The sequence below is a fragment of the Centropristis striata genome, chromosome 22, assembly GCF_030273125.1.
Source record: "Centropristis striata isolate RG_2023a ecotype Rhode Island chromosome 22, C.striata_1.0, whole genome shotgun sequence".
Lineage (NCBI taxonomy): Eukaryota > Metazoa > Chordata > Actinopteri > Perciformes > Serranidae > Centropristis > Centropristis striata.
In genome coordinates this window covers 4,869,756-4,894,073 of record NC_081538.1, presented here as the reverse complement: position 1 = coordinate 4,894,073, position 24,318 = coordinate 4,869,756, and the positions used below count along the sequence as shown (strand labels likewise).

The following is a 24,318-nucleotide window of genomic DNA, read 5'->3' as shown; positions in this document are numbered from 1 at the left end:
CAAACTGAAAAGAAAAATCTTGTTAAACACACACATTGTTTTCAACTCATTCTGACAGAGTGGGAGTAAACAGTTGTTTGGGAACTCTTTGATAAAAGCCACAAAACTGAGGACTTCTGTCTTGTAAATGTCTGTGTTTTAACATGACTTAGTGTTTAAGTGTGTCAGCCAACATCTGTAAGCCCATTCTGTTACAGCCTGCCTCTCTAGGCATTAAACCAATCAAATCCCTTGTTGAAAGGTCATGTGACCTACTTAAAATTGTCAGCGGCCAGCCAGTGACCTCACCTGATCTGCGATGATGTGAAGGCGAGTGAAAGTAGGGCATACATCCAACACATAACACACACACACACACACACACGCACACACACACACTCACTCACTCACACACACACAGAGGGACTGGGCAGACTGAGCAGGTGTTGGTATATGAAAAACAGGAGAACAGATGAGTGGGAAGAGAAAACAAAGCAGCAGCGAACAATGATATTAATGGTGTTGTATGTACATGTAAATTAAAAAAAGAGAGTGAGTGGTTAAGAGAGAAAGAAGAAAAATGTCATGGCTTCTGTAGATGAGATGAAAAAGAGAATGAAGACAAAGAAAAAAGTAGAAGAAAGAGGAAGAATCTCTATTCTGCACACGTGAACATGAACCGTTTCTGAGGCTTTCATCACTAAATGCTCCGACAAACAGGTTGAACTGAGAACACACATTCACTGGGACGTTTAAACTGTGATGTGATGACAGCATAATGTCTTTAGAGGATTAGTGAGATAACAGCCTATGATTAATAGGTTAGAGAGGTTAAGTGAATTAATTAGCTGTCTAGCTTGTGTCTCTGACCGTGTGTGCACGCGTGTGTGCACGCGTGTGTGTGTGTGTGTGTGTGTGTGTGTGTGTGTGCGTTACCTCTCTGTTATCCAGATCAGCTTGCACCAGTGTGCCCTTGAAGCATGGCTCCACATAGCGAACATAGTCGCTGTACTGGAGGGAGAAACCAAATATGAAACACAATATAATCAATGATCTGCATGATTAACAGTCAACATGATTATCTTTTACAACAGGAGTTATTGAAGTTTTACTACCCTCATATAAATCACTCAGTCACTGAATATCACAATATCCCTTCTCTATATTACATCAGTCATGTGTGATTCTGTAACACAGAAACTATTTAAAGTTTCAATATTATAGGGCTGCCATATTAATATGAAGCATGTCATACATTTATTTTTTTACTGTCCAGAGTCCACAATAGCAGTGTCATCCAGAAGTACTCGGACGACACTGCTATTGTGGCGTCTATCAGGAATGGACAGGAATCTGAATATAGGGATCTGATAAAAGCCTTCAGTGACTGGAGTCACAAGAACTATCTCCTCCTGAACACCTCAAAGACTAAGGAAATTATCAGAGATTTCCGCAGGTTCAAGCCCCCCTTCAGCCAGTGAATACCTGTGGGGTGGACATGGAGGTGGTGCCAAGATATAGTATCTACACTGCAAAAAAGGAAACTTGTATTTTTTGGCCTAAAACAGTGATTTAATTTGGTAAAACTTGGAAATATAAATTACTGACATTTAGGGCAATAATGTAAGTTAGCACAACAAAACAAGCCATTTGTCTGCTCAAAAACAAGTTGGTGAATTGTTGTTACTTATATCTTTAAGTTGGGGTTCACAACAAGGGACAACATTCTGCTAACTCTTATTTCTGTGTTGTGAAATTCAGTCTTTAGCGAAAGCTAGCGGCAAACTGATGCTAGCGGCTAACTGATGCTAGCGGCGCTGCTTGTTACAGCAACAAGAGTAGCCATTAGCGTATCAATGCTAACTCAAAATTGTGGTCCCAACATTAGCTGACATTTCATAGTGGCGTTGCAATCGAGTTGAGCAAACTCAAAAACAAAACTTAAAATATTTAGTCCAACTTAAAATTTTATCAAAGTTTGTTGCCTTGAAATTTTGAGTTCACCCAACTTTTCTTTTTTTGCAGTGCAGGTGTATACATGGATAATAAGTTGGACTGGTCCCTAAACACTGACGCTCTCTACAAAAAGGGGCAGAGCCGCCTCTTTTTCTTAAGGAAGCTCAGATCTCTTGACATCTGTAGTGCGATGCTGCAGATGTTTTATCAGTCTGTGGTGGTCGTGTGTTGTTTTATGCTGCAGTCTGCTGGGGAGGCAGCATCACACACAGAGATGCAAGGATGTTGGACAGACTGGTCTAAAGAGCTGGTTCTGTGGTTGGAGCCAGGTTGGACACACTGGAGGAGGTGGTGGAGAGATGACCTGTCAACATGTTCCAGGCCATCCTGAAATACCCAGATCATCCGCTACACAAAACCTTTATGGACCAAAAAAACAGCAGTGGACGGCTCCTCTCGCTCCGTTGCAGGACAGAGAGATACAAAATATCCTTCGCTCCTACAGCCATCAGGCTGTCTCATTCTTCAAGAGATTCTACCAGACTAACTGAATTTCCCCTCCGGGATAAATAAAGTAATTTTGATTTGATTTGATTGATTGATATTATTGATGGATTTTAGTGTGAAATGTTGGAAAGTTGGTTGTCGTTATTATTTTCCTGGAAGCTGTGTATGAATATAAACGTGGTATTTCTTTTCTTTCTTTTTTTTACTGGCATTAGTCAACTTACGTTACAGAGGCCCATGGGGAAAATGTATTAAAATAATATGTAATGTAAATTTGAAAATAAAATTGTAATTCCACAATGACATTCTAATTTCCATGTATGTAGTGTTTTTTGAGCAAAAATATGAATAAAAATGCAATAATTTAACTTCCATTTTCACTTTTCTACACTGTATAGCTTTTCTATAATAATTCTATGATAATGGAAAGCTGTTTGACTTTTTTTAACTGTACCTCACTGCACACTGTAGTGAATAATATTAAAATGTCAATTAAATTGTGTCAAATCAAATTGGACAATAAAAATGCAAAACAAACAATGGACCCTAGATTTCTATATATGCAAGGAATATTAAAGTAAATTTTCAAAAATGTTTGGAAAAAAGACAAAAAAAGTATATTCAGACTTAAAAAGACTGATGTATATTGGCCAATAATTATGTTACAATTGCACATAAGAACACAAACTTCAAATGTACTTCAAACTTCATACTACAAAATTCATACTATTTGCCGAAAATGTAATAATGTTGCTGAATTACATTTTCATTTTCAAATTTACACTATGATTTTAACACATTTTCCAATGGGCTTCCATGCTTACAAGAAAGTGGGATTTAAACCCTTTTCCCGACTGAGTATATTTCATTTTGAAATAAAACTCTAGCACTGATTTTGTTGCGTGGTCACTCCATTGGAATGAGTGTAGCTTTAAATTCTGTGTAAAAAGAGCTTAAGGGCAGCGGATTTGCAAGAGGCGTATGATTACACACACAGTAATACCAGGATAAACCATGCTTATTACACTGTTTGTAGCTGTAGGGCTTCACGCAGCCAAAATCCTGAAAAACGGAAAACAAAATTAATTTTGAAGCTTTGATGTTGCTGAAAGTAAACGCCTGCTGTGAACTGAATGTTTGATGTGTGTTTCCGTGTATTCTCTCCGGTCTTTGGACTGTACCTGTGTATTAGCTTGTCTGTGTGCTAATCTCACCGTCACGCTCATCAGGTCTTAAACACTGTCGGCCTCTTAAACTGCTCATGTGTGACTGTGTTTTGTGTAATAGTGTGTGTGTGTGTGTGTGTGTGTGTGTGTGTGTATGTGTGTACTTACAGCTATGATGTTAACAAAGTCATTCTCTCCCAGTGTATCCAGGATTGTATTTATGGTGTGTTTGGCTATGGTCAGTCTGAGTCCCTTCATACTGCCACTGACATCCACCACAATTACCACATCTTTAGGAGACGTGGCTGCTTGGATATACCTAGAAAGAGAGATAGAGAGAGAGCTTAGGTAGAGACTTTATCTTTATTATATTGTCAACCAAAAAGCACTCAGGCTTGAACAGACCAGAAGTCTAGCAGACAGACAGAACGGGCAAAGTGTAAGCCTTATCCTTTTATTTGTTCCTGTTTTTCCATCCATGCTTCCCTTCATCTCCTTATCATCATCCCCCAGATTTTCCAAGCTCATTAACAATGATAAGATTTCCTCTACAGTAGTTGAGGTTAGAAACCTTCCAGGAAACAGTATGTTCTGTCAGAGGACCAGGTTCAGTCCCTGGAACATGAGTTCCTGGGAGCAGATGGGGATCCAACTTTATTCTTCTTGATGGACCCTAACAGAAAAGACATCTTGACATGTCGCAGGAGATTCATTGTCATGGTTACTGGGACAGATTAATATAACAGAGCCATCTTAATGTTTTTACTAACACCTGTGCTTTTCCTGCTATAATGAGTCAAAAGGCCTCTTGTTGCACCCACAGTAGGAGCTCTTCAGGGAAGCTATAAGCTTCTTTCAGCGTTCAAGAGAACAGCTGATTCTTTTGGTCACAACAGAGCAGCTCTGCCCTACAAAGCAAAAAGGCAGTAACTACGCAGAGTGCAGAACTGAGAAAAATGACTTTAAAGTTATCCTGTAATCCAGCCGTTTAGTTACTGTACAAACGACTACCATTTTTCTCCAAAACGACACACATTTGAGATAAGATGTTTTGTCACATAACAAAGGATGCCTTGAAAGTCATGAAAATGATAATAACTCATTTTTGACCAAACATGCAGTTACTGCCTTTTTGCTTTGTAGGTCAGCTGCTGACCTCTGGCCAGATCAAATGCCTGTATTTTTATGATAATTTTTGATATGTAATGGATCATAACCAATAAAATGTATTCTTTTGGCAGGGGTGAACCATGGTGACACAGACTAAAGCTGGCTGGTAAAATGCTTTCGGGTCAACACATCAGCTGATTTTCAGGTTCATGCTTGTTTCTGGTGACTATTATACCCTTTAAATGTTCGAAAAATACATTATTGTTTCATATTCTGTATCATTATATCTTTATCCGCCCTGTTTAAAAAAAAAACAACTCAATTTTTGCAGCTATAAATGGACTGCAAATGGACTGCACTTATATAGCGGTTTTCTAGTCTTTGCTACCACTCAAACACTTTACACTACAAACTGCACTCATTCACCCATACACACACACATTCACACTGGTGGCAGAGGCTACCCTAAACCATGCCACCTGAGCACATCAGGAATTCATTCATACACCAATGAACACAGTTATCGGGAGCAATCTGGGGTTCAGTGTCTTGCCCAAGGATACTTCGACATGTAGGCTGCCTTGGTCAGGGATCGACCCACCTACCTTATGACCGCTCTACCAACATAGTCACAGCCGCCCTGTCTCTTTAAGTCCCACTTACAAAAAGCCTTGCCTGCTCTGATTGTTCAGTGTTTGCAGGTCTTCCACATGTGTGCTAACTGCAACATAATTACAGCCAGAGAATGGCTGTGCAATGTAGCAGCATTTTCCACCTATGCATAGTATAGTTGTGACATCACAACCTCACGTAAGTCCTAAAGGCTTGTTGAAAGGCACCAATTCTGAATGCTGTGTGTGTGCATCTCCCATGGATTGAGCATTTTGATACTTTCAAAGTACATGGTTGCTCATAATGTTGGAATTAAACTTTTTTACCTCTTTCCATAAAGTGTACATCTTCTCAAAACTGTATTAATCAATCTCTTCCAAACATATTATAATGAAAATTAAACCACAGTTAAGAGAGGATTGTGTCTGAAAACAAAATTATTCCAACTTTATGGGCAACCATGTACTTATAAAGCACCTACAGACATCTTTATAATAAGTTTAAAAAACATTGAATTCTCACTTTTCTCAATATGGCACATTGAACTAACATTTAAAAGTTGCACTTAGAGGCGAAAAAATAAGGAGAAATTTCACCTAGTGGGTAAAGATTCTGATTCAGGAGGCTGAACAACGAGTCTGAAAGCTTTCTCTCACTGACAGCCTCTGCAACTGATGTTCAATTGGCCAAATAGTTGCTAATATGAGCAGACTGCAGCTGCCAACTAACCAGACACAATGAGAAAAATTAAAGGTGATGGTCAGCCACAGACACTAATGGTGACCAACGGCTGTTGGCTTGGAACGTCATAATAACTGGGGTTGGTTAAGGCTTAAGGTTGAGCTGAGTTGTTCTGGTTCTTCTGCCATTTATCAGAGAAGCATCATCATGTACTTATACAGAGAGCTGTCCTAGAGGCATCATACAGAAGGAGAACTGAAATACAGCCTTACCAGTTTCTGTTTCTGCAGTCGAAGGTGACCACACCATTTTCATCTGGAATCCATTGGATCCCTAGAGACAGAAGAAAAAAGATGGATAGATTTAGCAAAGGCAGACACTCACAACTGCTACTTGGCTGCCTGGTTGGGTGGACGGATGAACAAATGGATGCATGGATGGATAGTGACAGATTGTCAAATGAGGGAGAGATGGATGAGGGAGCAGGTGAGTAAAACAAGCTGTGTCACAAATCCTCTGCTAATTACTCTCTCTCTCTCACACACACACACACACAGGAGAGAACTCATCAGCAGCCATATTGAAGCGAGACTGAGTCATCATGTTTGACAGACAGCTTCCTGCATCATCAGTTGCTGTGTAAGTATACTGTTTGGCTTGTGTAGCTGAATGTTTATCTGCAGCTCTCTTCATGTTGTCAGTGTGCCAACTGAGGGGCCTGAACAGTGAAGCCAATGTGGAAGTGCCTTAAACCTGCATTCCTCATCATGGCCAGCAGGGGCGACTCCACTGGTTGCAAAAAGGAGGCAGACTATATAGAAGTACAGTACCATTTGAGTTAGGACACACCTTCTCATTCAGTGTTATTTATTTATTTATTATTATTTTCAACATTTAAGATTAATACTGAAAACGTCAAAACTATGAAAGAACACACACAGAATTATGTAGTAAAAAATAAGTGTTAAACAAACCAGAATATGTTTTATATTTTAGATACTTCACAGTATCCACCTTTTGCTTTGATGACAGCTTTGCACACTTATGTTATTCTCTCTCAGATTCTGTCAGAATCATGAGCTGCTCACCTGGATGGTTTTCAGACCACCAAAGTATAAGGAGGCTACTGTGAAGAATCTTAAATATAAAACATATTCTGGTTTGTTTGACACGTTTTTGTTTACTATATGATTCAATATGTGTTCCATCATCGTTCAGATTTTTTTTTAATGTTAATCTACTATGTTGAAAATTAATTTAAAAAGATAAATAAATAAATAAAAACTACTGAATGAGAAGGTGTGTCCAAACTTTTGACTGGTAGTGTATATGATATGTATTTCCTTACTGAACATTTTCCTCATGTTTTCCTTCAGTACAAGCAATATTAGCAGGAACCATGCTTGGTGTCCTAAATGTAGGACGTACACACACCTGGGTACAGCCTGAAGAAGCCTGAAGCGCTGCCAAAGTACTGCCAGGTGAGAGTTGGATCTTTCTGGAAGTTATCAATGAACACGTCGTTCAGAGCCTCAGACATGTAGGCTCCATTCACAATATCTGTATCTACAGAAAAAGAGGGAAATAAATAAATTAAAATTTGACTGGCAGTCAGATGTATCAGTGGTGGAAAATGATTCAGTAATAATATTAATAATAATAATAAAAATAATAATAATAATAATAGTAATACCACACTTTGAAATTACTCAAATATAGTTAAAGTCCTGCACTCAAAACTTACTTAAGTAAAGGTAAATGGTCCTGCACTTATATAGTATTATTACTGATGCATTTATGTAAACAGCATTTTATTTTATTTGTTCAGGGTAGGGCTAGTTTTAACTATTTTATTATTTCTTATTATTATAAGAGGTTTAATTAAAAAAAAGAATGACGTTAAATCTCAACCTGAAAAGTAACTAAAGCTGTCAGCTAAATATAATGGAGTAAAAGTGTAAAGTTACATAAAATGGTAATACTCAAGTAAAGTACAAGTATCTCAAAATTGTGTGTGTGTGTGTGTGTGTGTGTGTTTGTGGGTGTGTTTGTGCTTCTGTACCTCTGTTGTAAACATTAGTAGGGACTTGTATGTTGCTCAGTTGTGTGTTGACTGGCAGCTTATTAAAGTGTTCATTTGCCTCCAGAGTGAATTCTCCTCCCAGAGACAATGGATTCCCATCCTCGTCGTACTTGTTGATGAGCATGGAGTTGAAGTATTCAAACTAGAGAGAACAGTAAAAGATGATGAGCTAATAGGTTATTTCATGTATACATGTTAACATATTTGCCATGAATAAAGGTCCTGTATGCTTATGTATTGTGAATGACGTAAAAGTAGACAAATATGTTACACAATCAGAAAATATTGAATATAGTTCTATAGACTATATATAGACTGATGAGGATAGTAGTAGTCATGAACATACATAGTTTTGAGCATGCCTCCATGGTGATGAAATTCAAAAAATCTTGTGTTGTTTTTAACAACAGCAAAATTATAATAAAAACATCCGTTTACAAACTGTCACACAACTCACGCTGTATAATACAAGTCTAATTTCTAAAGTTGTATGCTGATTTTTTCCCGAACACATCTGCATAAGCGTAAGACAGTTTATGTGTTATGTGTTTTGAAAAGTAAATTAATTGCATAAATGCATGGGATTACCTTGAGCATATGACTGGATAAATGAGACTTGGATTATATAGCACAAGTTCTGTGCCAGTTTGTAAATGGAGGTTTTAACATAGTCTTGCTGGCCCCCATTTACTTAATTTCCTTCTCCGTTTTTAGATTCTTCCTTCACCGTTGAGGCATATAAGAAAAGTAACTTTTTCTTCAAGAACTAAAGGTAACACGGGGTGAGTATTTAATTTTTAAAATTGTCATTTAGGAGTGGCATATTGTCACATACCTCCAGTGTTTCATTGTACTCGTGGTAAAGGTCAGCATCCTCTGCTGCTTCTGCTAACTTCTGTAATAAAAATACAGCACGTTAGCAATACACTCAAATATCATCCAAGCTGACACAGACTAAACCTGCAACAATTTTTCATTTGACAATCTTGCTGTGCCCAAGGTATATATTTAGTATAAATATTATAGTCTTTAGCATCTATTGACATACTTTTGGCAAGTATCTAACAGTACTTACATTTTCAGATCTCTTGAAAAATCATTTTAAATCCCTTTTTCCTCAATTTAAGGCAAGTTCTTTCAAAAATGCTTTGTGCTGCATGTAATGTTTTTGCAGTTATGTGTGCATATGTTTAATATTCAACTTGTTATGAGTTCATAGATACCAAATACATGATTGTGCTCTATGTAGTACCTGGGATACAGTTCTTTCCTAAAATATCATGAATATATAGAAAAAGCAGTAGCCCCATGTGCCCATAGACTAAAAAAGGCAAGATAAGACAAAACATTTTTTCAGCTAAAAGGTTTGAAATTCTTAATTTCAGTTATGGGCGTGAATGGGAAACAAGGTCATGTTCCAGAAGAGCTCTTGTCAAATTCATTGCCATTAAGTGTGTGTTTGCTTTCACAGAGTAAATCAGTATTACCTTCACAGATTTCATCTTCCTCCCAAGCATCTCCTCCATCTCCTCAGCAAAATTTTTGACAAGCTCCTCTCCGTCCACCTCCTCTATTTTCACCACACCCTCGATATCCTTGTATTTCTTCAAAACAGACACAATTGGATTATATACAGGGCATGAGAGCTCCTTAAATCAATAAAACAAAAGGCGTAAAAGACCAAGCATTATAATATATTGCCTTCATTGTAACTCTCACCCATTTAGAGGTAATGTACAATATCTTTTTCAATTACACAATGGAAGAGGCAACAATGAAAGACAAATCCTGGTATTATACAATAATACACACGCACACACATATTTACAGTCCAGATGGGGGCCAAGCCCTGACTCCGACCCCTCCCCAAACCCCCTCTTTAATCTGCAATATGACAGAGTGATGCCACAAGAAAGCCATCTACTGCACACTGCGCCTCCTGACTGACATCTGTGCTTGTTCTAATGCATTTTTCTGGCTTCTAGTGGCTGGTGGGGTTTCTCACGCAACTATTGAATTAAAGCATCAGCTTCATGTCGCGGTCCTGCATCATCCTGTTCCATTTATTACACAGCTACTTACTAGAGAAGTCTATATTTTATGCAAATATTGATTTAAAAATGATTTTTATTGATTTCCAATAATTTTCTAATGATTCTGCAAATTCTGACCTGCATCAATAACAAAGGTCTGCTATTCTGCTATTAAAAAACAGACCATAGATTAATGTTATAATCAGAATCAAGTGTTCCACAAAGCCATGGAATATATAAATGTAATTTAAGGGATCCATTGCTGTTGTTACTTGTGGACTAACAGGTTTATTTAACTGCCCCCATCTAACTTTAACTAATGTTTTTGACTATTTATGACTATTTATTACCATCCATTCATCTACCTGCACTGCTGCTTTACTGTACATTCTTTACTGTATATATTTATATAACGTATTCATTCACTGTATATATCCTATAGCATATTCAATTCATACCTGCACTATATTTATACTGTGTTCATATGTAAATACCTTGCACTTTACTACTCTGCACTTCTGGTTAGATGCTAAACTACATTTCGTTGTCCTAGTACTTGTACTCTGTTCAATGACAATAAAGTTGAATCTAATCTAATCTAATCTAAGGCACTAATGATAAAAGCATCAGTCGTGATAACAGATGACAGGTTTCCAGGAAATGTTTGTTTTGGTGTTTTCTATTACCTCCAGTGAAATAATTACCCTCCCTTATTAATGTGACACTGGTTATCAAAGCTTGTCGAGAAAATAGGCTCGTCAATGGGAAATTCCCAGTTGTGGATGTGGGGAAAGGCCCTTCAGTAAGTCAGTTACCATTTTTGATACCCCATTGACCTAAACATACACTCTGACAACAACAAAAAGGGAAAAAGCACTTAATACCCATTTGTCATTCAAAGTTATATCCTATTTACACTTTCACAGATGATTCATTTTCAATTACGGATGACTGAATGAGACAGATAAGACAGACAAACAGATAGAAATGAGAAAAGGGATGATAAAGAGTTCTAAAAAAAAACAAACATAAAAGCCCTTTCCAACAAAAGTAAAGCTCCAACAATTTCTGTGTTATCTTCCAACATTAGCTCAAACTCTCAATATCCTATTCAGTTTACTCAGGCAAGAAGACAGAGTCACTAAATGTTCCCCAGATAACGAGAAAGCCATCGATTAGACAGAGGAGGGTGATTAATGGCTTCTTGCTGCTCAGAGTAAACTAAAGCTCTGGATGCTTTTTACACATCACTGGCTAAATAAAACGATAAGGTGTGCAACTAGGAGACATATACCGACATTAATTAGATGCATACTGCTATTGCTGATACCGTTATTACAGCAACTGGTATTATTGTTACTACTATGCAAATCCTAATACACCTTTGCTGCTGCTTTATCAAGTTAGTCAGTAGAGGTGGGAATCAGCAGAGGCCCCACGATACGACAACGATATTATTGCGATTTTAAGCATTTTGCGATATGGTGAGTATTGCGATATATACGTAAATAGATATATTGCGATTTAACTGTTTAACTGCATTTTGTGTTCATAAAATTTAATTCAATCAAGAATTGTTTTGTCAAATAAGAGAAAATTCTCACTTCTGAATTGGGAGGTATGGGTTGGGAGCCATGTATGTATAGAGGAGACTTGTGGGAACCCAGAGAGCCTATTTTCATTGACGTCAGAGGTCAAATGAACACTTTGAAAATCACCATAAAACAAACAAAAAAATAGGCTAACTTTGCAGCATTATTTCGACAAATTACGCACATGATGCCTCTAGATTCCTTAAATCTTCTAGTTTCATAAGATACCAGTATGTCCAGTATACTCCTAAAAGTGAGCCCACTATAGCCTATGGAACAAGGAAAACACGGGGCTATCGGAACGCTAAATATCGATACTTGGCGGTCAGGAATCTATATAATATTGCCATGCAAAATATTGTGATACTATGCTGTATCGATTTTTTCCTGCTTTCTTTGGACAGTGTAAGTGTTAGTGTGTAGGTATTAAATATATATACTAGCGCTCAAAAGTTTGGCGTCACCCAGAAAAATGTCTGTTTTATTGATAAAATTAGTTACAAAATGAATCGAAAATATAGTAAAGACATTGACAAGGGCAGAAATAATAATTCTAACCTGTACAAATCAACAACTTTAGCTCCAGATACTCAACTAGCCTAAGGAAGGATTGTTTTATCGCTTCTCAAATTAGCACAAAACAGTTTTAGCTGTGCTAACATAATGCTCAGGTGTTTTAATGATCAATCAGCCTTTCAACATTATAAACGTGGATTAACACAATGTGCTACTGGAACACAGGAGTGATGGTGGCTGACAATATATAATAGATATTTTATAAGAAAATCAGTCGTTTCCAGCTTTAATAGTTATTTACCACATTAACAATGTCTAGACTGTATGCCTATTATTTTTGTGTTTTTCTTTCAAAAATAAGGACATCTCTAAGTGACCCCAAACTTTTGAGTGGTAAATATTTTTAATATTATTTTTAAAATATATTTAAAAAATGTTTTTATTATTATAGTCTTTATTATTAGACCAATGCCTCTCATATGCTTGATGTTTCTCTATGGTTCTTTTTTCAAATAAATATAAAGCACATTGAGTTTCTTTGTAAAAAAAAAAAAGAAAAGAAACTCCTTTCTGCTGACTAAACATTGAGGTTATTTGAGGTTAATCCATTCTGCAATACAGGTACAAACAACAAACTACAACTGCTGAAAAAAAATCTGTGGACATTTGTTATTTGTGCAGCTAGATTGGTGGATGTTTTGTGCTCTTCGACATGAAAATCACATGGTTAAACAAAAATAAAGATAGATTTAGGCACGTAAAGGGATAAAGTGAGTAGGTGCATGTCTCTGTGAACACACAGTTTGTTTGTTTGTGTGTTTGTGTGTGTGGCAGATGGTGAATGGGCCTGCTAGGGATTCTACAGGGTGGCATGCAGAGAAAGACCGCACATCCTAATTACTAAAAGACACACACACACACACACACACACACACACACACACACACACACACACACACACACACACACACACACAAACACAAGCATAGCCTCTTCTAAGCTGCACAAAAATGAACACAATTCACAGAAATTGAACCCAGTTCAATGACCTACACTGTATTAGAATGACATTCTATCTATGTATTGGTAAAACATTCTAATTATAAGTACTTAGTTAAAAAGTATTGTATTTATGTGCTTTTGAATTAAGTGTGTCATCACATTGGTCTCTGGGCCATGTGCAGATGTTGTACAGCAAATGTGTGCCAGTCAGCCGTGCTCCCATTGGCTGATGGAACCGAGGGGAGGGGGAGAAGTTACAGACCCCGCCCGTCTCAGTCTGATGGGATGATGCTGTGTGTGCTAAATACAACTGTCTGTATTATCGGAAAGTGTATTTATGTCTTTGCATTTAAGTTTGTGCCTTAAGATTTCACTCCTTGTCTCTGTAGTTTCTATTTTCCAGCAACGAAGTACTGCAATCAGCCATCAAGGTCCAATTTTGAGGTACTTGCACTTAACTTCAGTATTTTCATTTTATGTAATTTTATACTTCTACTCCACTACAAATTGTACTCTTAAATCCACTACATTTAGCCAACAAATTAGTTACTTTTTAGGTTGAGATTTAACATTAAAAAACATGATAAATTTAAAGTGATGCAACATTTTATGTAAATCAAATCTCATAACAATACATTAAGTAGTTAAAATGAGCCCTACCTTAAGAAAATTAAAATGCTGCTAATATAAATGCATCAATAATTATAATACAATAATATATTTAGAATATATAAAACAATTTAGTAAGGTAAAAGTAAGAGATCTGAATACTGCTTTCATCACTGGTAACTTTTGATAGCTGGTACTAAACTGAGACTGGGAAGTCAACCTCCTTTCACATATGTATGTGCCTCCTCTGGTATGGCCATAAACTGGATGTTCAGGATAATCAATCAAAGGGATTTAATCCCCACCACCACAACCACCTCCCCCTCAACATCACTGATTCGTCTGAAATGTGAAATTATCTAAATTCACATTTAAAACTAATGGAATTAAGCTGCCTTGGAAAACAATTTTGCTTATATAGAGTATATATGTGAGTCTGCAGCTATTCTGTGTACTTTAACACCATGTGTATGTATTTGTGTGTGTCTGTATTTGTGAATACGAGCATACGCTTCAGTGTGTCATCTCTCACCTTCTGTAGCAGTTTAGCTCCAGAGTATCTGGCGGACATGGCAGCTATCTCTTTGCCAAAGGACACGGCCCACTGCTGAACCCTGGATACAGAGAGTGACATAAAATTAAAGCTGTTATTAACATAAATGAAAAGACAATGCAGGCTTTAATGTATACTGTATTATTATGTAATAACAAGTAAAAACTAAATGATTTCAAACTTTAAAACCCCTTTATAAAAATGTAATTACTAACATTTTGGCCAAAAAAAGGATTAATTCCATGCAGGTGCTGTGCTAATTCAGATACAAGTTAAAATGCAATGCAATAAACATTACTAATAGTCCGTTTTGTTTTAGATTCGACACAATTGTTGATGAAGTCATATTTTAACTTAATTTACTGCCAGAAGCAGTAAAGTATCAGACTTGCCTCAAGTGGAACACATTTCTTAAATGAAAGCTAAAGTAAAAGGCAAGTCCTTCTGACCAAATTTTTCCACTTGTACCTTGCCTCAGAAATAAAGGCTAATAAGATGTTCTGCATTGAAGGTGACCATGAATGTACCCAGCCAATCATGCTAAGAGGTTACCCTGCATTCAACAATACGAGATTAAAACAGATTACTGCTAAGGTGACAGTAAAAGCTGACGGTCTGCCAGGTCAAAGGGGTTACTCTGTGCGCAATAACATGCAGTAATTCTACAAATCCTTTATGTGAATGCAGCCAAGGAAAGGTAATAGCGGTTAGAGAGTAGACAGGATGTGACAGATGGCTCAACCTATGGGGAGTCATCCAGTTCGCTGCTAGTTAGCAGGCAGCGTTGTCACAGCCAGCCTCGCTACTGAAAAACTGGCTACCTGATCATTTGTTCACTTGTTGATATGTTTATTCTCAAATATGAGTGTGGGTTCATTCTCAAATGTCAGGTTTGGAAATGTAGGTAGGAGTGTTGTGCTGTAAATATGATCAGTTTTTGCCCTGTGATATCAAAGGCTCTGTTGCCTTGAAATGAGTCAGATCGATGTAAATGTGTGAAGGTAGAATCAAGAAAATGTTCTGACAGATAAATAAGGAATTTATTCATTAGATGGTTAAATAGCATATTGAAATCTTTGTACACACACCATGTAGGGCCTCTAGGCTTGTACTGTTGTAAAAAATCTTTAAAGAAAAACACTTGACGACCAAATAGATTCGAATTACAGCCTTGTGCGGGATTTATTTTGCAAGTATCAAAAACAGATACAAAATGCCAAAGGTGACAGACAAGTCCAAATGGTAGAACAACTCTGAGCGAGACAACATCCTGTGTCCCTTTTTATTTTGCAGGTTCGTGTGTCATTCTGTGTGTTTATCAAAACATGTTTGATGCATATTTAAACTGCTATATGTCAGATATTTTAATACATCTTCAAATTAATTCACAACATAATCCCCCCTCTAATGGAGATATCCATTAGCAACATCTACAGAAATTAATTTGGAAGATGTGTTTTTCTAAATAAACATGGGAACTCTAGGTCCCTTTTTTAAAGATTTTCTACAACAGTATGCTGTGGCTAGCACTGTACAGGCCATGCAAGGTCGGATTAAAGGGATAGTTCAGATCTTGTTGAGTGGGGTTGTATGAGGTGCTTGTCCATAGTCAGTGTATTAGATGACAGTCGACACAGCCCCAATTTGAGGAAGCAGGTAGGAGGACTGACACAGAAGCTAAGCAATCTATTGGTGTGGATGGGGGCAGCTAAAAAAATATTATCGTATCTTATCAAAGCCACTCCTTTGACAAAAGCAGTAATTTTCCCTTGGAGAACACCAGAGCTCTCAGTCCACCACAACAACAAACTAACTAACTGCTTGATGCAGTAATAGACTCAACTCCCATGTTCTGTGAAGTAAAACTGCTGTATTTTTAAGAAAAGATTACAGCAAACAGCTTCCCCGTCCAACAGATGGCAAGGTAAAGCAGTACAAATATTGTAAATATAGTGTAAACTGAAACTGATGTTGATTTTTACGCAGTCCATGGCTTTGTTCCTTGTTGGAACAATTTGGAGAAGCAGCTCTTTGGCTGCTTTTTCAAACTGGGAGTGACACATCTAATGTAGGTTATATACTCATACAAGTCTACTTCAAAAGAATCCATTGAGAACAGAAACTTAAGCAGGCCAAACTTGGGTCAAATAAGGACCAAATACAATGCAGTGAATAACTCTCTATGGTACCTGAAAGGGTCAAAAGGTAGCAAGTGCTCAGAGTGAAATGATAAAATCTCATTCACAGCCCTTTATGGGGATATCTAGGGTGTTACACAGTCAGGAAATTATGCCCATCTCTGAAGTTGCTGCTTAAATGTGCCATTGCTGTTGATGTCTTATTGACAGTTATCCGTTTTCTTCCTGGCAGCAGAGCAACGTTCCCTCCGAGGTTAAAGAATTGACCTCCTTGGCCTGAAATGTTCCAGTCATAGCCCGCTGACTTCCAGGGCCAGAGGGGCCCTGCTGCCAAATCCTCCCCAGGCAGAGTGAAGCACTTTGGGCTCAGTGACCTGTGTTGGCCTGCTGAACTCTGCTGTCCCTGCAGCTTTAGTCTATCTCGTCACACCAGCCTGTCTAGTGACAGCCACACACTCTCTGACCTCTAAGTCCAAAACTCACACATATACAAAATACAGTATGTACTGAAACTGTACAATCAATCATTGCCTTTATGAAATGAACTAGTCTCCAATCAGAAGCTATTACATTGTGCATGTTCACGTAGAAAATCAGATATTAACAGCCAGAAACAAAATGCTTTGTATTTCTGTGTCTCTCTGAGTCTCTGTCCCTCTCAACCCCTTCCACTTCTAACACACACACACACACACACACACACACACACAGTTAATAGGCTATTGTGGACTGACAGCACTGTATCGATCTGTTTGTGTTTTTAGTCAGCAGGAGGTTTGAAAGCTGTTCAGGGAAAAGAGCATCGTCTGGCTTCTGGAGAACAAACAAACGCAGCGTTTCATTCCCAAAAGAAAAAGTGGAAAAAAAAACTGACCACCTATCTTACAAAGGTATCATTGGTGTGAAAATAAAACACATTAGGCATTATGAGTTATTGTGAGTCCCTTGTGTACAAGCTATCTTCGTAATGGGGAGTGAATCATTTCTGTTTAACACTGTTTAACAAAGTCTTTTCTCACAGTGAAACCAATCACTTATTCCAGGTAGAACATGCTATTTATAAGAGATATGGTTTTAGGAATTCATATCACAGTTCACATAAACAAGGACACAGAAGAGGGTTGATAATATCAAGGTAGAAAGAAGTTGCAAATACATCCAAATCAACAGGACTGTATAAATGGTGAAAAATGTGAATGAATTTCTCAAACCGTTTTAGTTTCTTGTTATCGCCATTATTTGATGTTGCAAATCTTTTACCAGGATCAGCAACTGGCAGACATATCAAAACAGTAAATGTAGTTTGCATCTTTGTATTACTGTGTTTCTTCCTCCTTAACTGTCCATGGCTGATATAGTGTCATGATTGCGAAACGTACAAGAACTTCTGCTAAGATTCCACAGTGTGATTTCACTCTTTGTCTCCTCTGTGCTGGAGGTTTCAGGTTTCTTTCTGGCTTTTGATTGGCTTTTTAAAGTAGCGATGTACCTAACATTTGAATCTCAGATGATAGTGAAGCACACAAACATCTCTGCCTTTAAATTAATGTGAAAACACCTCTTTAGTGACACACTTTGCACAGATACAAAGCAGTAGCTCAGGCATTTAAAAAAGAAAAACGCATTCCTGAGTGGAGGGGGACTTTAATAAGTATACGTGTGTTATTTATTATAAATGCCCCAATTTACTATGACAAAATGCACAACCCAGTCCCAGTTATCCTTAAAGGATGTGTGCTATATGTGGACCACATAGAACACATTTTTTTATGTTTTAAAAAAAAAAATACTACCCCTAAATGGCAAAGATCTGTGATGTGACATATACGTTACAATGGGCGTTTATGGTATTTATGTTTATGATATTTTTTATTTTAAAATAGAAAAAAACTAGACACATTTTCTGCTTACAGAGACACAAATTTGCCTTTTTATTTTGCATCTCCACAACATATATCAAAATTGTGACTTTAATTTGTTCAGGAAATATGGTCAGAACAAGTTAAATGCAACACAGGACAAACTATGAACGGATTGGAATTGTTAAATTGGTTTAAACTTAGCCTCGTAAAAGAAAATGCTTTTTAAAATGAGCTACTTTTACACATTTCTGTTCCCAGTCACACAGTATGTGTCTCTTATGGATTTAATGAGCTAAGGTGAAGCATAAAGCTGAATATGGGAGATTATAGAAGATTTAAAGGGTTTGTTACACGCGTGTCACCATGGGTTCTTATGGGTTAAATATAAAAAAGGTGTGGTTAAGCAAACTATAAATAGAAATAGAATCACCACCATTTCTTTTTTTACTCTGTTTTTTTTTTATTAATATCTGTGAATAGCCACATTTCCAAGTCATCTTCAGCGTATTTGGCTGTAAGTGTAGAGAGCCTGTAGGATCGTTTGGCACTCAGTCACACCCCCACCCCTCAGGTGCCCATATGGTCCATATGTATCTGTGTGGAGTCATCGGCCAAAATGGAAAGAACACAATTGACTCATCCGTCTCACGTGTGACTTCTAAAAGCACAACGTTGCATGTAAAGCTGCCAGGAGATGACCTGCTACAATTGTTGATGTAATGTCTTAATAAAGCACACGGTTAGTGGTCATCTGACTTGTATTTACAGCTGGTTGGTAACACATTGTGTGTCGATGTAAGTGAGGATGCACATACACAGCAAAATCTGTAGTGTTGTTTTTTCAGTGTTAATAATTTTGAGTTAGTGGGTGTTGATTTTGGAGTTGTTTTAACACTTTAACACAAGCAAGTTACATGTTAACACTTGACACCTGAGTTAGATTCACTTCAGTTGGAGTTGATTTTCAGATTTTGTGACTTGTATGTTCGGCTAAAGACAGAATGCTCTTTTAATGTATCGTAAAACAAAACAATGAATGTTAATTATCACATTAGTGAAAGGAAATAACATGATTTTAGGGTTAAAAAATACACTTTAATGTGTCAAAGTAACACAATGAATGTTAAAAATTAACACTCACAGTAAAAGAGAATAACACAATTTTAGCGTTGAAAATACACTTTAATGTGTAAATAACACGATGTATGTTAAAAATTAACACTCTAATTAACACACAATTTGGAGTTAAAAGTGCACCTATGTGGTGTCATAAAACAACACCAAGGGTGTCAAATATTTAACACAATTAAAGAGTTAAAATATTAACACTTTTTAAAGTGTAATTTTAACTCAGAATCCGTGAGAACTATATAAACTCAGAAAAAGTGTTAAATTTAACACTCTGTGAGTTGAATTAACACTCCTGATTTTGCTGTGTATAGTATACCGCATCAAATTAGATGGTTAATAAATCAAATGTGAAAAGGTTCAATTCAATTTAATCAAGCAAAGATACTTGGAATAAATGACGTCTAAAAATTAATGTTTTAAGCAGATGAAATGTGCAAAACCTACACAGTTTGTACATACAGCTTTTACATTGATCAGACCTCGATCTGACTGAAATGGTTCCTCCTGATGGTTCACACCCTGGAGGTAAAAAGTCATTGTCCGGGTTTTCTAGTACAACTGTACTCACGTTTCTGGTGAGAGCTTCATCTGGCCGTCCACCATCAGGCACAGCGAGCTGGAGAGGATAATCCACAGCAGCATCATCAGCCTCCCTCTGCGCGGCCCACTTCTGTCCGATTTACTGACATTCCCAGTGCTTCCCCAGCTCCAGCGGTTCATCCCTGCAGCTGCCGTGATCTGCATCAGTCCAGCAAAGGCTGCACGCTGGCCACAAGAGAAAAAGATGGCATTAGGACAGCGCAAAGCGAGATTGTTCAGAGTGTTCAGGTCAAAGTGCAAACACAAAAAGAGGGAATTGTTTGGTCCTGGGTGGGCATGGGTGGATTACTAAATGGGCACAGAAACAGGGGTCCAAAGTGTCAGGGGCCTCAGTGGCACCTACAATACGCCACTTATGTACCAACTAGGAAGAGACTCAAAATGACCACAAAGAAACAAGAAGTGACTACAAAGCGAAACAGACAACTGCAAATAGACCAAACAAGTCGAAAGAGATGCAAAACAGTTGCAAAGAGATTGCAAATAGACGCAAAACGACTATTAAACGTGGCAAAACAACCACAAAGAGACATAAAAAAACAAAGAGACACAAAACAACTAAAACAAGATGCAAAACCAGTACAAAAGGGCACAAACAACCACAAAGAGACACAAAACTGCAGAGTGATGCATAATAACTACATAGAGACACAAAACCCTTTCAAAAGTTGCTTCAAAAAGCTTAAAATCATTCATCTCTTACACTGCACTGTAACTCGTCTGTATTTTTTGTACTTTCTATGTCAGCTTGTTCTTGTTATTTAGATTCCCTTGGCTCTATAATTACTTAAAAAACATTATTTTTTATAATGTCTTGCTTTGCACTTTTTCTTGATGATTTTACTGTTTGATTTAAAGCACTTATTAATTGCCTTATTGCTGAAATGTGCTATATAAATAAACTTGCGTTGCCTAAAAAGCTCCATAGAGCTGAACAGAACTGCAGAGTTGAGTGGAAGCGACCCATATATGTGATTCATTGTTAATATATTGATAAGAGCCACTTGGAATTTGGGAAGCATTTTGTGCATCTATTTCATCGATTAGTGTTAAAATTACAAGGGACATGAAAGACACACTTCTTGTCAAATTGCCTGGTAAAGTTAGAGTTACAAAAGTGTAATGATCCAATCTAATCCACAGTTTTCTCAAAAACATTCAGGCACAATTCAAAACTCTCCAGAGTCTTGAAGAGAGGAAGACTCTGTAACTGAGGAGTCTAAAATATACAAGGATCCATAGTGACATGTGGAGAATCTGTGACAGGATCTGGAAAGCTCACATGCAGCATCCAAGAACAGAGAAAGCATGTCATCCTAAAAGCAGTCACAGATTTAAGACTCAATTTGGCGTCTCAGAATGATTCTGAGAAGAACGGAAACACTTAAGAGCCAAAAGATTGAAACAATCCCATGTGCTGTCCAGAAACTGCGGGACGCTAATTTAAAAGACAATCTGGAGCCCTAAAGTGGGTTGCAGGAAGATTAAAATACTTCCCCAAATCATTATAGAGAGAATGGTAGTGAAGATTACTCACTATGTCATGTGGTCGAGCTTTAAAACCATTTCCTTTTGAGACATGTGGGTCTGGAAAGAAAGTTCAAATATGACAAATAAAAAGTGTCTGATGATGATGACTTGATGTCAGCTCAGCTGGCTGTCCCGGCGGGACACGACAGAGTCTCGGAAGCTTTTGTCTCCAGTGTCAAAGGTCACTTCTTCTGCACACCAGGAGTCACAACGGAGCCTCGCCATGTTCCTACACCTCCCTCTCTTCACCTCTTAATCCTATTTCACCTGCTACCATCATCCCCCTCTCTCCTCCATGCTGCCTCTCTCGGATCTACAGGATGCCGGTAAAAAAAAAAGAAAAGGGGTCGTCCTGGTAAACTTCTGTCTTTACTCAGTCCTCAAACAGCGAGGTATTCCCAAGCAGGACAGAAAAAAAAACATATATTCCAAAAAAATATGTTTTTCTGCCGTCCTTTCCTGAATGATTCCTCTCTGGTGGATCCAAACCAAAAGCATGCAGCACTGGGACACGATTACGCTACGAGTAAGATGGATTGAGTGATGGATGGAGGGATAGTGGGACTTCCTCTCTCTCCAGCGTATCTCTTCCTGCTCTCCGGGACCAGTTTATACCATAATCCAGGCAGGATTAAACCCCTCCTCCCTCCATCCCTCTCGCTCTCTCACACACACACATTAACACAAACACTATCTCTCTCTCTCTCTTTGTCGCTATTTTTTCTCTAACACTCTTTGACCTACTGTCTCTCTAGTCCTGCTTTTCTTTCCAGTTGTAATTCTCTCCCTCTGTTTTCTCCTCAATCTTTCTCATTATCTCCCACCTACTATTTCTCTTCTCTATTTCTGTAGTTTATTTGCTTTTTGCTTTATCTTTCTCTATATGTAAGTTTTTTAGCGAGAAAAGGGAACAAACAGGAGATAAGGCAGCAGTGGTGAGAATTCACCGAAGTAATCAGTCATGGGGGAAGAAGGAGAGTAGGGAAGAGAAGAGTGAAAGAAGCAAAAAAAAAAAAAAAGAGTAAAATGAGAGAAAGGAATATAGAGTAAAAGAGGAGGACAGAGAAGAGAATCCTGGCGGGATGGTTCTAATTTTTATCAGAAAGGAGTCAGGATTTCTGAAAGAAGATACACCTAACTGACACAATGTTATTATATAAACACACTGAGACACCTAGTGGACTCTCATTGACTCACATGCATGTGCACACGCACATACACACACACACACACACACACACACACACACACACACAAACTTTATTTAGGAAAAAAATACACTATTTCTGTAGCTGACGGAAGACAACTACAATCTTGCATTCAACTCATAATCCAATGTCAAATTCAATTACCCCAAGAATAATTAATGTTTAAATGTTTCTGTGTCTGTTTGCATTGCACTTGCAAGAAGTCTGGAATAAATATGGAATGTATATTCATCTCTCTTTGTGGCTACTTTGTGAGGTGAAATTTCAGATCTTTTTTTTGTTGTAACGGTATTGTGAGGAATAACTAATTTGGCTAAATAACTTTTTCCCTCTCTAGTCCTCTTTAGGTCCTAGGTACCTGTACATGCTGAAACAAACCAGAGCTCATAGAAAATATATATAAAAAACATATTTAAAAGAGTCATAGGTATGGTTTGAAGTAGGTACCAATCAGGATAACCAGGACGTGGGTTTAAACGTGGATAGTACAATGCATGCCCTAACTGAATATATATGAGAGGTAGGATGAGAAGGTGGTGTAAAATTATGAGGAAACAGACGGGGAAGTAAGGGAAGTCCATACGGAAGAAAATAAATGCTGGATTTTTATCTTATAGAATCTGAAGGGAAAAACTGGAACGTGTGTATTTAAAAGATAAGAGCTGTAGAAACTGGAGTGTGTGTTTGAATAACTTTGTTTAATAAAAAGAAAAGAAAAAGAATAGTCGTCATTGTCTGTGTTATGAACATAGAAATAAGAATACAGTAGAGACTTTTCTAATGCATATTTCCACTTGTTGTTAGTAGCTTTGGGTAAAATGAATGTGATGTAACATGATTATAAGACATGCTGGCATTGAGAGGGACAGTGGGGCAGGCAACTTTTTATCCTAACTGGTCGTGTTTTACTTTTCTTTTTTTTTACAACTTTGTAGGAATTGTTTAAATAAGTAATATTGAATTTATTGCTCGGATAGCCAGAAATTACATTTTAAACCATGTGTGAGCTACAGCAGAGACATGACATTGAAAGGACGTCTAAAGCTCAAATGGACTGTCTGCTGCTGAGACCATTAAGCTACATTTAACTAAATACCAGGGACACACACTCAGTCATACATACACACAAACACACACACACAACAATGCAATGTAATATCACTAGCGTGCACAGCTACAGGAAGCTAACATGCCTTTGCATAATACGTTGCACACACACACACACACACACACACGGTAAAACATCTGCTCGCGCTGCTATGCAAATGAAAAATGCAGTGAAACAATCTGGCGAATACACACAAATGCAGATTAGTAACATGAATGGTTAAGACACTGACTGATTTTAGTGACATTTAGTGACCCAAACACACACACACACACACACACACACACACAGACACACGCTACATATGTATATCCATCCACAAGCACTAGTCGTACTAACAGC

The 24,318-nt window shown here is 37.6% G+C and overlaps 1 protein-coding gene across 1 annotated transcript in view; it reads right to left on the bottom strand.

Annotated features, from left to right (window-relative positions):
• Nucleotides 1–21,997, bottom strand: part of cacna2d4a (calcium channel, voltage-dependent, alpha 2/delta subunit 4a) — a 118,871-nt gene extending 96,874 nt beyond the window's left edge. The window contains exons 1-10 of the mRNA XM_059325719.1: nucleotides 21,668–21,997; nucleotides 20,099–20,295; nucleotides 14,379–14,460; nucleotides 9,582–9,698; nucleotides 8,930–8,989; nucleotides 8,074–8,236; nucleotides 7,446–7,577; nucleotides 6,284–6,344; nucleotides 3,777–3,927; nucleotides 916–990 (exon numbers count right to left, since the gene is read on the bottom strand). Coding sequence (XP_059181702.1) covers nucleotides 916–990; nucleotides 3,777–3,927; nucleotides 6,284–6,344; nucleotides 7,446–7,577; nucleotides 8,074–8,236; nucleotides 8,930–8,989; nucleotides 9,582–9,698; nucleotides 14,379–14,460; nucleotides 20,099–20,274 — 1,017 coding nt within the window. The 5' untranslated portion in view covers nucleotides 20,275–20,295; nucleotides 21,668–21,997. The remainder of the gene's footprint in view (nucleotides 1–915; nucleotides 991–3,776; nucleotides 3,928–6,283; nucleotides 6,345–7,445; nucleotides 7,578–8,073; nucleotides 8,237–8,929; nucleotides 8,990–9,581; nucleotides 9,699–14,378; nucleotides 14,461–20,098; nucleotides 20,296–21,667) is intronic.
• Between the last annotated feature and the right edge of the window lie 2,321 nt (nucleotides 21,998–24,318).